Source organism: Carassius carassius, chromosome 50 (genome assembly GCF_963082965.1).
Source record: "Carassius carassius chromosome 50, fCarCar2.1, whole genome shotgun sequence".
Lineage (NCBI taxonomy): Eukaryota > Metazoa > Chordata > Actinopteri > Cypriniformes > Cyprinidae > Carassius > Carassius carassius.
Window position 1 is genome coordinate 14,724,957 of NC_081804.1, and position 13,138 is coordinate 14,738,094.

Genomic DNA, 13,138 nt, shown 5'->3' on the forward strand with positions numbered 1-13,138 from the left:
GATCTCTGTGATGCCCAGATGCACAAAACAGACCCTCCCACCTCTGTAATAAACACGGAGATGTTAGTCCCGTCCGAACTGGTACATGAAAATCGCAGACGTCAGGTGGTAAGAATCGAAACTCAAACGTAGTTTAGAAAACTAGTCCCGTCCGAATAGGGCTAAATCACTCACCCTCATGTCGTTCCAAACTCGTAAGACCTCCGTTCATCTTCGAAACACAGTTTAAGATATTTTAGATTTAGTCCAAAAATAATTTGGACCAAAATGTATTTTCGATGCTTCAACAAATTATAACTGACCCTCTGATGTCACATGGACTACTTTGATGATGTTTTTATAAGATGAACGGAGGGTTTGGAACGACATGAGGGTGAGTCATTAATGACATAATTTTAATATTTGGGTGAACTAACCCTTCAAATCAGATCTGCTGGTGTAGTTTCTGCTTTTATTAAAATATTCAGTAAAAATCTGTGTCTTTAACTGTCCGTTGCCATATAAAGAAGATCCTGTAATGGTGCTGATTTCAGGTTTATGAATCGTAACTGGTTTAATTTCGAGACGGACATCACAAAAAAAATAACTGGCAGTTCAGCAATGTTGCTTCAGTAATCAGTCTGATGAATTATTATTCACTGCAGAATAAACCCGTCACAGGTTTGTGAGCCTTTTGACTACACTTGTTGTGCATGGTTTTGATTCACTAAAACGAACCGACTCATAACCGAGATAGCACACGTAGCCCTACGTCTGTTAAAGATCACTTCATCTGGAAAGCATCTGCTGTGTACAAACATCTGATAGACATCTTTAAGATGTCACTTTTACATACATTTTCTGAAACGAAACTTCCTATAGGCTATAGACGTATTGCAAATGAGCAAACACTCTAGTCAAGTCATGTCACATTTAGGCTATTTGTATAGTATGGTGCCCGGAAGGTGAAATGGTCAGTTCACTTACCGGAAGTTTTGTTGTGGCCACGACATAATAACTCGTGGGAACGTGATATTACGTTGTGGCCAAGAGATAATTTTGTCAAGGTAGCAACATCCTTATGTCGAGGCCTAGAGATAGAGCATTGCGCTATCAAGTGCAAGGTTGTGGGTTCGATTCCCCGGGAACACATGATAGGTAAAAATTGATAGCCTGAATGCACTGTAAGTTGCTTTGGATAAAAGCGTCTGCTAAATGCATAAATTTAATTAAATTTTAATTTAATTTTTAATTTATGTTAAGAGAATGACATCCATTTCTTGTTTCCATGACTTCTTATGGTTAGGAAACTACATATTTTTCTTGTGGCCATATGTTAAATGTAAACAAACCTGCATGATCATAGCAACCTGAGATTATCAGAGGTGGATTCCTTAATATTTTATTTTGAATTTAGAAGTTATTATATTATTTATTATAGAAATTATTACATTATTAAATTATTATATTAACCATAGGCCTTGGCTACTGGACTGTATTATGTGCAATTGTCAGCAATCAAATTCATCATGAATAAATGTTACAGAAAGTGCATAATATAAAATAGGTCTAAAAGAAAACATTTTTATCCATAAGTCCATTAACTAATAGTTTTTTCCCCATGTGACGACCCTGAGTCTCCTGATTCAATTGGTCCAGGTCGTGAGAGCTCCTGATTGGTTTTTTCTCTCCTCTAATTCAATAAAACCTCTTTTTTGATTCAAACGTTTCTGTTTGATACGAGCTGGTCGTAACACCCATTATAATTGTATATTATTATTATAAGCCTATTATTATTGGTTTTATAATCATAATTTTCCCCCTTTATTTCGATCTCTTTGCTTAATGTTCTGAATACTTTTGTAAATAATAGCCTACTGTAAATGCTGGACATGCAAATAAAGCTTTGATTATGCTGACTGGAATTTTAGCTGGAATGCAGTTTAAATTAAACATGTATTAAATTTTATTTTGGCAAATTAATGGATCATAATTCTAAAGTATTTATATAGTATTTCACTGAGAAATTTATAATTTACTTAGTTTAATGTGTAACTGAAAACACAACACGCTCATTTATCATCATACATGGGCATAAATACAATCATAAAGTCAAAACTTTATTGGCAAAATTGTCAGGCGTTTATTTACGTGTTCTACTGTACAGACGTGAATTTACTTTTCCTTCAGCCTGAAGTTAATTCATTACACTTTTTAGTGTGAAAGGGCTTTTACATTTGCTATAAATAGAACTTCTTATATTAACAACACACCTGCACATATTTAAAAAGCAATGCAAAAGTAATCAAAAGCAACGTAACACATAACTTTTCACATAAAGTAACTAAGTAACATAATTAGTTACTTTTTTAGGGAGGAACGCAATATTGTAATGTATTACTTTTAAAATTAACTTTCTCCAACACTGACAATAAATCACTTTTCCAGCTAAAGTCAGTTCATTGATGATTCAGTGATGTCATCATCCAGTTCAGCTCTCTTCCAATAGTGCAACCAGTCAAGCGTCAGATCTATAAAAATATGATGATAATTGAGATAATTAGAACATGAGATAATGAATTAACAAAAGTTATTTCATAACGTAGCCTATAGATATTTGGAATATATAAAATGTTCTACGTTACTGAACAAGGATTTAAACAAATAAATGATGTTTGATATTAAAGTGATAAATAAATACATTTTCTTCATTATCAGATTACCATTCATATTCAAACAGTAGTGTGGCAAGACTGGTTTCTGTTGTAATTTCCAGTATGTTTTCACTGCTCATCACAGCAGAACATACAGTATTTCAAGAGCAAGAAGGAAGCTGTTCATGCTATCAGCACTTAATCAGCTGTGATATTTAGCTCTTCCTTATAAGAAAGTATTTGAATATCTTGTAGGCTATCTGACTGTTTGTGTACCATTTGAGTTTCACATGAGGTGTTAACCTATTCCTGTAAAGGCATATGCACAGGCAGTTTTGTGTATTATTGAGGTGTGGCAGGTGCCGCACATTTTTTATGTATTGAAGGAACACGTTGAGGAGAGCTGTCTAAGTGGCCTAGTCTTTGTTTCCGACTATTTTTGGATTCCAGCACAAGACGATGACTTAAGTGTTTAATACTGCAGAACTGGACAAGACAACCGCTGGACCTGCAAGTGGAGGGTAATAAAGGCAAGTTGAGTTAATGTGTATTCAAGTGCCTTTTCTAGACAGGTTTCAGCTGGATCCAACAAGTTCTAATTGAGTGTTGTCTATGACTCTGTAAATAAAAATTGCATATTGGGAGTATTTGTTATATGGAATGATATTTAGCAAATTTAACAAGATATAATGTTAATGGTAACATATCTGATACTAGGCTGTTAAAAAGGGGAGTGAAAAAAATTATTTAGACACCAGATATAATTATTTTTTTATTTTTTATAAAATAAAGTAAACTATGATGTATTATACCCAAAGAATTCTTCACACAGTGGACTACCAGTAAAAATGTATTTTGTTATCGCTCTTCAATATTTCTCCCTGCGACCGCAGTTTGGAAGATGGATGGAAGATATGATATACAGTGTGTGTAAATCTGATTCTGTCCCTTTGTCTTTTTTGTGATTTTTAATGTTCATCTCTTTCACTCTTCGCCTTTATCCCTCTCTTTCATTTGTAGTGTCTCTCTTTCTCTCCTATTTTCACAACTGTCATAAAAAGATTTAAAATGTCATAAAAAGTTTAAGCAGCTACTCTTCAAAGGCAAAAAGTTGGCTGTTGAAAATACTGAATTGTACTGTATTAATGGAACTGAGATAAACAACAGACTCTTGTCTTACCGAATGATTAAAGCCTCAATAGTTAGTAAATGGCACATTCCAGTGGCTCTTTCCTGAGCTGATGACTTCCTTCCCCTCTCTGTGGCTCTGCATACAGTGAACGGTTTAGGAATGTGTTCATACTATTCAGAATATTATTCTTTATGTTTTAAACTACAACTGAGAAGACACTATTCCAAAGGATCTAATTTTACAACAGTAAGTGCCACTATAATGCTCTGTTTTATATTGAAGTTTACTTCTTTCATGGAAATGTGTTTTTATGTTCAGTTTGTAGCTATTTTGTGCTGCTTTTGATTATAGTTCCATTACATTATTTTTATTTAAGGCATCATTCTCAGGCATAATCATGTATTTTGTTATTGTTCTGCACTGTTTACACTTTTCTCTCTCTCTTTCAAAACTGGGACTTGGACTATTTAAGTACTTTATTGTTGCATTGCAACAGACTGTATTCTCAAGGCAGCACTATTCAATTTTTATGACTGTTTCACTGAAAAAGAATGTTATCGGTACACTTTAAGCACACCCAGTTTTAATGGACTGCAGGTGGCTGTCAACACGTTTAACTTTGGTGGTGACGACATGCTTTTTAGTCATGCAACCCAGAGTTTAATAAAGGCAGACTTGTACCATCTAACAGCGTGTCTACACTGGACGTGCAACAGCTAAAGTCTGTCTACATTGGACGCAGCAAAGCGACTATTGAAAATCATTTGAAATCTGTGTCAATACGTCATAAATAGAACGCAGCAGCAGTTTTCTGTCGGGGATTTCACACGCCATGCCACGCCGCATCCAGTGTAGACACGGTGTAAGATTTTTTTTTTCAGTTGCAGTTACTTGTTTTAAATTGTTTTTAAATTTTACTTTATTAAAATGATAAATTATGGAACCACAGACTTTTTTATATTAAATCAGAATTGCGAGATATAAGCTAAGAATTCTGGATTTTTATTAACAATTCCAGGTTTGCATCTCACAGTGAGTTTAAATCTCATAATTCTGACTTTTTTTCTCAGAATTCTAAATTTACTTCTTGGGATTCTTGCTATTTTGTTTGCTTGCTTGATTTTTTTTTTCACCACAGAATAAAAAAAGGTAATTGCAACTTTATATCTCACAATACTGACTTGTTCCGATCTCAATTTGTTTATATCTTGCAAATCTGAGAAAAAAAGTATGAATTTTGAGATAAAAACAATCACAATTGAGTTGTTATTGTATTTTTTTATTCCATAGCAGAAATAGCCTTCATTAGGGATAGTTCGCTCAAAAATTTAAATTCAGCCATCATTTGTTCATCCTCAGTTTTCCAGTGGAACACAATAGGAGATATTTAGCAGAGTGTGTATAGAATGTATGACTTCACATTACAGACTCCTAATTATATTTACCAAGGTTTTGAAATGACATACTTACAGAATTTCCACTTTCGGGTCAACTATTCCTACAATTTTTTTTGTAAACCGTTCCCTTCGGGCTGACTAAAGTGTTGCACAACCATTCTAACCAGTAGGGGCCATCACAAAACAAGGTAACTAACACTTGCCAGACACAAACTGTCTTTTGTATGTATATTTCCAGTGACCCACTGGCCTGATCCATTTCACCATGACACCAAGACCAACATTAAAACCAACTAAAACACTTCACACCAACACCACAACAGCTGCTCCAGGCTTCCTGCCCTCTCTCCTGGACAGGATTCCTTGTGAGTATATCATATGAATCCTCATTTCAGCACCTGCTCCACGAGGGCCGATCTAATTCCACCCCTTGCAGACATTTCTTTCTACTCAATTTTCACTTGTTACAACTTTAACTTGTCTTACGACTCCTGGCCTCGGTCTCACCTCATCCTTCAGATGTGTGTCCCTGGACTGTGATATGTGATGGAATATTGTTGTTTTTGCCACAACAGTGCCAAGATGGGCCATCTATGCTATATTTGCTGCCGTCATCCTGCTCATTCTTATCTGTGTGATATGCTGCTGTGTGAAATGCTGCTGCAAAGGGAAAAAGAAGAGGAAGAAGAAGTTGGACCAGAAGATCAGTATGAAAGGGATCTCAGGAACTACAACCACAGCTCTGGTAAGAGATGGATCATCCATGCTTGTGAATGCTGCTTAAATTGTTCTTCTAGTCAGAAAAAAAAGCATTATGGAAACTTCTCACTTAATCTCACATGCGTGTCCTCTAGAGATTTAGAAGAGATCTCAACATAAAATCTGTTTTTCAAACAAACAAGTCTTTGAAACTCCAAGATACCGTAGTAGGTTCAACATTTCTCATCAAATACGTCAGTGCTTTTAACATTGCTTTTATTGTCCTCTAATCTTGCAATATATCAATAATTATCTCATTTATGCCTATGTATTTTTTTCTTTTAAGATATTTTAAAGGCAAGGTTTGTAATGTCTGCACTAGTGTGGCAAAACAAAATTCCTCAACACTCCCATCATCTGCTATTGGTTGAAAAAAAAAAAACATCCAAGTCCCGTCTCCAAATTCACACCATTGGCTGCCATTGTTGACATGGTCCTTTAAAGGAACAGCTCATCCAAAAATTTTAATTTGGTGAACATTTACTCATGTAAGCTGTAAATGAATTTTCTTAATGGAAACAGATTTGGAGAAATCTATCATTCAATCACTTGATCACCAATGGATCCTCGGCAGTGAATGGGTGCCGTCAGAATGAAAGTCCAAACAGCTGATAAAAACATCACAATAATCCACTCCAGTTGAGTCTAGTCCAACAATTAACATCTGCTGATGAGAAAAGCTGTTTGTTTATAAGAAACAAAATCCATCAATAAGGTTCTGGCCAAAATACAAGTCCATAATTCATAATAACGCTTCACCCAGTGAAAAAGTCTCTCATATCAAAATCCAATTACATATTTTGGATTGTTTTGGCCTTTGAATGGTGCTTGATCTGTGAATATTTCTCTCCTGATTTAGACTAAAGAACCTTTTCACTGCAGAAAGCAATATTATGGATAGAGGACTCGTATTTTAGCCAGAAGCAATGGTTTGAAGTTAAAAATGTGTTGATGATGTATTTGTTTCTTACAAACACAATGCTTTATCTTGGATCATTTTGATGTATTTATCAGCTGTTTTGACACTCATTCTGATGGCACCCATTCACTGCAGAGCATCCATTAGTGAGCAAGTGATGTGATGCTAAATTTCTCTAAATCTGCTCTGATGAAAAACAAACTCATCTATATCTTGTATGACCTGAGGGTGAGTACATTTTCAGCAGATTTTCATTTTTGGGATACTGGATTTACTGACAGGTCCAGCCTGAGACAGAGGGTGCGGAGTATGGATCAGCTGACCAGCAGAGAGGAAAACTGCAGTACTCACTGGAGTTCAACACATCCAGATCAGAGGTCACTATATCTCTTTCACTGATTTTACAGCAGTGCGCACATCGGTTCATTCCAAAATGCCAATATTCTCAATGTTATAAAGCGAGATTGTACTTTTAGAATAATAGAAAAATCATTCAAACTATGAATCCGAATTACAGAAACTACGTAGTGCTTAAAATTAACAAACAAGTTAGAATTACTTTACATTTCATCTTCTTCACTTCCAAGTCATCATTATTTCTTTTTTTTTTCTGACTGTTCAAGACATTCTATCAATTAATGTGAAGTGCATATTTTTATTTAAAGTCCATGGGGAAGAAGCATACATAATTTGACTAAAAATCACCAATATACTTTTTAAAATTATTATTGTGGATTTTCATGGATGAATTGTTCTGCACAAGACTAGTAATGTAAACTGACAAAGTAAATACAGACTTTAAGGAAACGCTTTTAGATTAAAACTGTTTTTAAGATCATAATCTAATATATACTGTACCATATTTCTCATCAGCTGACTGTAGGGATAAAAGAAGCTGCTGCTTTGAAAGCGATGGACTCAGGAGGGACATCTGACCCTTATGTGAAAGTCTACATCCTTCCCAGCAAGTTCAAAACATATGAGACGAAAGTCTTCAGGAAAACCCTAAACCCAGTGTTCAATGAAAATTTCAAATATCAGGTAAACCATGCAGCATATGAAATCATTCACTATCATAGGGGAAATAGATTCATATTAGAACAACAGTCTTTTGTCAGCTCAATCGATGACCTGATGAGGTGGAGTTGTTGATGTGTTGTTTTCATCACTTGCAGATCCCTCAGAAGGAGCTGACTGAGTCGATACTGGTGATGCAAGTCTATGACTTTAACAGATTCTCCAAACACGACATCATCGGTGAGATCAGACTGAATCTGTCCACAGTGGACTGGAATCATGTGATCGAGGAGTGGAGAGATCTGAGCGAAGCTTCCAAACATGAGGTTTAGTTCAGTATCTATATACAGTGCACATTGTTATTCTCTAAAAACTGGAATTCAACTGCAAGTCCCAAAAAGTTATTTTGCCCTTTACATGCAGTACATTGTCCTTTTCACAGCAAGAGCATCTGGGAGAGATCTGCTTTTCTCTTCGTTATGTCCCGGCTAGTAGTAAACTCACTGTGATCATCCTTGAAGCCAAGAACCTGAAGAGGATGGACCATGGTGGCTCTTCAGGTGACATTCTTATTAAAATATCCTACATCCTCTAAAGTGTAGTCTGCAATCACTACTGACCCTGTTGAAAGAAACAGCATATGTTGGTTAGGTATTTTTTGACGCTGGGCTGCTGGTCCTTTGCTGGTTTGAACTGGTCCATTGCTGGTTTATGCTGGTCCATTGCTGGTTTGAACTGGTCCTTTGCTGGTTTATGCTGGTCCATTGCTGGTTTGAACTGGTCCTTTGCTGGTTTATGCTGGTCCTTTGCTGGTTTGAACTGGTCCTTTGCTGGTTTGAACTGGTCCTTTGCTGGTTTGAACTGGTCCTTTGCTGGTTTATGCTGGTCCTTTGCTGGTTTATGCTTGTCCATTGCTGGTTTGAACTGGTCCTTTGCTGGTTTGAACTGGTCCTTTGCTGGTTTATGCTGGTCCATTGCTGGTTTGAACTGGTCCTTCGCTGGTTTATGCTGGTCCTTTACTGGTTTGAACTGGTCAATTGCTGGTTTATGCTGGTCCTTTGCTGGTTTGAACTGGTCCATTGCTGGTTTATGCTGGTCCATTGCTGGTTTGAACTGGTCCTTTGCTGGTTTATGCTGGTCCATTGCTGGTTTGAACTGGTCCTTTGCTGGTTTATGCTGGTCCTTTGCTGGTTTGAACTGGTCCTTTGCTGGTTTGAACTGGTCCTTTGCTGGTTTATGCTGGTCCTTTGCTGGTTTATGCTTGTCCATTGCTGGTTTGAACTGGTCCTTTGCTGGTTTATGCTGGTCCATTGCTGGTTTGAACTGGTCCTTCGCTGGTTTATGCTGGTCCTTTGCTGGTTTGAACTGGTCCTTTGCTGGTTTATGCTGGTCCTTTGCTGGTTTATGCTTGTCCATTGCTGGTTTGAACTGGTCCTTTGCTGGTTTATGCTTGTCCTTTACTGGTTTGAACTGGTCAATTGCTGGTTTATGCTGGTCCTTTGCTGGTTTGAACTGGTCCATTGCTGGTTTATGCTGGTCCATTGCTGGTTTGAACTGGTCCTTTGCTGGTTTATGCTGGTCCATTGCTGGTTTGAACTGGTCCTTTGCTGGTTTATGCTGGTCCTTTGCTGGTTTGAACTGGTCCTTTGCTGGTTTGAACTGGTCCTTTGCTGGTTTATGCTGGTCCTTTGCTGGTTTATGCTTGTCCATTGCTGGTTTGAACTGGTCCTTTGCTGGTTTATGCTGGTCCATTGCTGGTTTGAACTGGTCCTTCGCTGGTTTATGCTGGTCCTTTGCTGGTTTGAACTGGTCCTTTGCTGGTTTATGCTGGTCCTTTGCTGGTTTATGCTTGTCCATTGCTGGTTTGAACTGGTCCTTTGCTGGTTTATGCTTGTCCATTGCTGGTTTGAACTGGTCCTTCGCTGGTTTATGCTGGTCCTTTACTGGTTTGAACTGGTCCATTGCTGGTTTATGCTGGTCCTTTGCTGGTTTGAACTGGTCCATTGCTGGTTTATGCTGGTCCATTGCTGGTTTGAACTGGTCCTTTGCTGGTTTATGCTGGTCCATTGCTGGTTTGAACTGGTCCTTTGCTGGTTTATGCTGGTCCTTTGCTGGTTTGAACTGGTCCTTTGCTGGTTTGAACTGGTCCTTTGCTGGTTTATGCTGGTCCTTTGCTGGTTTATGCTTGTCCATTGCTGGTTTGAACTGGTCCTTTGCTGGTTTATGCTGGTCCATTGCTGGTTTGAACTGGTCCTTCGCTGGTTTATGCTGGTCCTTTACTGGTTTGAACTGGTCCTTTGTTGGTTTATGCTGGTCCATTGCTGGTTTGAACTGGTCCTTTACTGAAAAAAAAAACGCATATGCTGGTTAAGTATGTTTTAATGCTGAGATGCTGGTCCTTTGCTGGTTTATGCTGGTCCTTTGCTGAAAAAAACAGCATATGCTGGGTAGGTATGTATTGATTCTGGGATGCTGGTTTATGCTGGTCCTTTGCTGGTTTATGCTAGTCCTTTTGCTGGTTTATGCTAGTCCTTTTGCTGGTTTATGCTGGTCCTTTGCCAGCACATGACCAGCATAAACCAGCAAAGGACCAATTCAAACCAGCAAGGGACCATCATAAATAAAAAAAGGACCAGCATAAACCAGCATCCCAGCATCAAAACATACCTAACCAGCATATGCTGTTTTTTTTCAGCAGGGGACAGAAACAAAACTCCTCAAACACTAGAAATGGTAACATTGGCTCACAGGAAAAATGTGCCTCTACCTACAGTTTTGTAAACCGTACCAATAAATGTACAATTCACTGCAGTGTCCAGCTAAAATGAATACTAGTGGCAGTAAAACACGTGAATTGCTTTTCTGACAACAGTAAACTTGCTCGGTAGCTCACCTGGTACAGAACTGCATTTGCGATGAAAAGCTCAGGTACGACTCCTGTGAAACATACGTGAGTCACGATACACAAGTTCACAGACTTGTAAAGGGCAAGCTATAAAGCGGCAAAACATTGCCAAATACAAGTTCATCTGTTTTAGATGCAACTAAATGTGCTTTTTAGTGCCACTAACTGGACATTTCACTTTGAAAGAATTTGATTTTGTAGAAATGCCGCTATACAGGTGAAAAAAAAGAAATAGCTGTGTACCTGTGTTATTCCAATTCCAACGTATTTTAGCCATAGCATTATTTCATGAAGATATAGGGAGTGTGTTAAGCTTAGAAATGGATTAATAGTTCTGTTTTTGTTCTGTAGACCCTTATGTGAAAGTCCAATTGATTCTGGATAAGAAAAAGTGGAAGAAGAAGAAAACATCAGTGAAGAAGCAGACACTGAATCCATACTTTAATGAATCTTTCACTTTTGAAGTGTCATTTGAACAGATTCAGGTGAGTGATGCCTAGAAACCGGTTGCTAAGATGAATTAAGCGTCCAATGGCAAATAAATGGACAACATTTGCTGTGACCTTCCGGAGCCACTGTCATGTTTATCCTCAGAAGTACCTGAGAATTTGTCTATTAGACTGACTGGTTTTCGATGGTTTGATTTGTGTCTGTGAGGAAAAAATAAATAGGGTTGTAAAGTCAGAATATCATTCTCATATGATTTCAACCTCGTCAAGTAATTTAAATTGTGTATAACCATTTCTTTTGCTCATTATCCCTTAATACAGAAAGTCCAGCTGGTCATCTCTGTGTGGGATCATGACAAAATGAGCAGAAATGATGCGATTGGCAAGATCTATCTGAGCTGTGATGCTACAGGAAACCAGTTGCGTCATTGGGCGGACATGCTGTCCAACCCACGCAAGCCTGTGGCTCAGTGGCACACGTTACTCTCCTCTGAACAGGTGGACACAACGCTGGCCTTAATACACACGCTAAAGATCCCATTCACAAACAAAGCCTTCTGAAAAACCTCCATTCTCATTCCTTGTAACAATGTTCACAAGAATTTCATTAAGTTACTGGAGTGTAATGCTCAGACTATAGTAAAGACCAATGAGAAGATATCTGATTTCTTGCCATTCTTTGTGGTTTATTTATAACAATACATAAAAATTTCATTACTCTCTACTATTTTGTCTTCTACATCATTTTTAGCGAATAACAAGTCCAATATATTTTAGTCAAACATATGAAAGCAAATCTGTTTATAAGAATGGTCTTCCTAAGAAAAGCTAATTTTTTGTAGTTAAATGCTGCTGTTAGCCATGTTTTAAAATCAGATATAACGATACATCTATTTTATTTGTTGTATTTAGCATAAATTTATCTGTAAGATTCATGTAATGCTGTCACATCCCCCTAATTTTGTATTAAATGATCTATTACTTCCTTATATATGTATAAATAAGCCTCTATTCACTATTTAGAGACATTTATACTTAATGTTTTGTTGTTTATATAATTTATGCAAAACCTTCTAATGTTTTGAAGTTTTGGATAAAATGATGATACGTTCAGTGCTCAGGTTTTGATACTGCAGATGCGAGACTGTTGTTTTAGGTTTGGTGAGTTCACACACACACACACACACACACACACACACACACACACACACACACACACACACACACACACACACACACACACACTTATTTCTCTTGTGACTACAGTAGGCACTAGATAAGAGTGTGAATATCAGGCTTTCAGCACACATGTAGGCAAATTACAGCGTTATAATGAGGTTTCTTCCTTTGAGCAAGTTTAAAGAATGCTAAAGGCTGGAGAACTCATTAGTTGCTCTTGCACAGTCATGTTTTAAACATGCTTGAAACTTTATGTCATCAACAAGCACACTTTTTGTACCTTCTTCAAGGTGTCCTTTGATTTATATATGTAACCTTGAAGCACAAAAGCAGTCTTAAATTGGTGGGGTATATTTGTAGCAATAGACAAAAAAAAAAAAAAAAACACATGATATGGGTCAAAATTATCAATTCTTCTTTTATTCCAAAAATCATTAGGATATTAAGTAAAGATTATGTTCCATGAAGATATTTTGTAAATTTCCTACCATAAATATATCAACATTTAATTTAATTTGATTAGCAATATGCATTGCTAAGAACTTCATTTAGATTTTTTTTTGCAATTTTCAAATAGTTGTATCTCGGCCAAATATTGTCTGATCCTAATAAACCATATAATATTCAGCTTTCAGGTGATGTTAAAATCTCAATTTTTTAAAAATGATACTTAAGACTGGTTTTGTGGTCCAGGGTCACATATATTGTTTTTGTATAAAATCAATTAAATATGTTAAGCTGTGTTGCT

At 37.0% G+C, this 13,138-nt stretch overlaps 1 protein-coding gene across 1 annotated transcript; it reads left to right on the top strand.

The window, feature by feature from the left end:
- The first annotated feature begins 3,881 nt into the window (after positions 1-3,881).
- On the top strand, positions 3,882-11,869 carry syt8 (synaptotagmin VIII). The gene is made up of 9 exons (XM_059545998.1): positions 3,882-4,011; positions 5,401-5,527; positions 5,738-5,907; positions 7,122-7,217; positions 7,714-7,881; positions 8,016-8,183; positions 8,300-8,417; positions 11,114-11,247; positions 11,533-11,869. Exons 2-9 carry the CDS (start codon positions 5,428-5,430, stop codon positions 11,770-11,772), a joined length of 1,194 nt encoding a protein of 397 aa, XP_059401981.1. The 5' UTR covers positions 3,882-4,011; positions 5,401-5,427; the 3' UTR covers positions 11,773-11,869.
- The last annotated feature ends 1,269 nt before the right edge of the window (positions 11,870-13,138 follow it).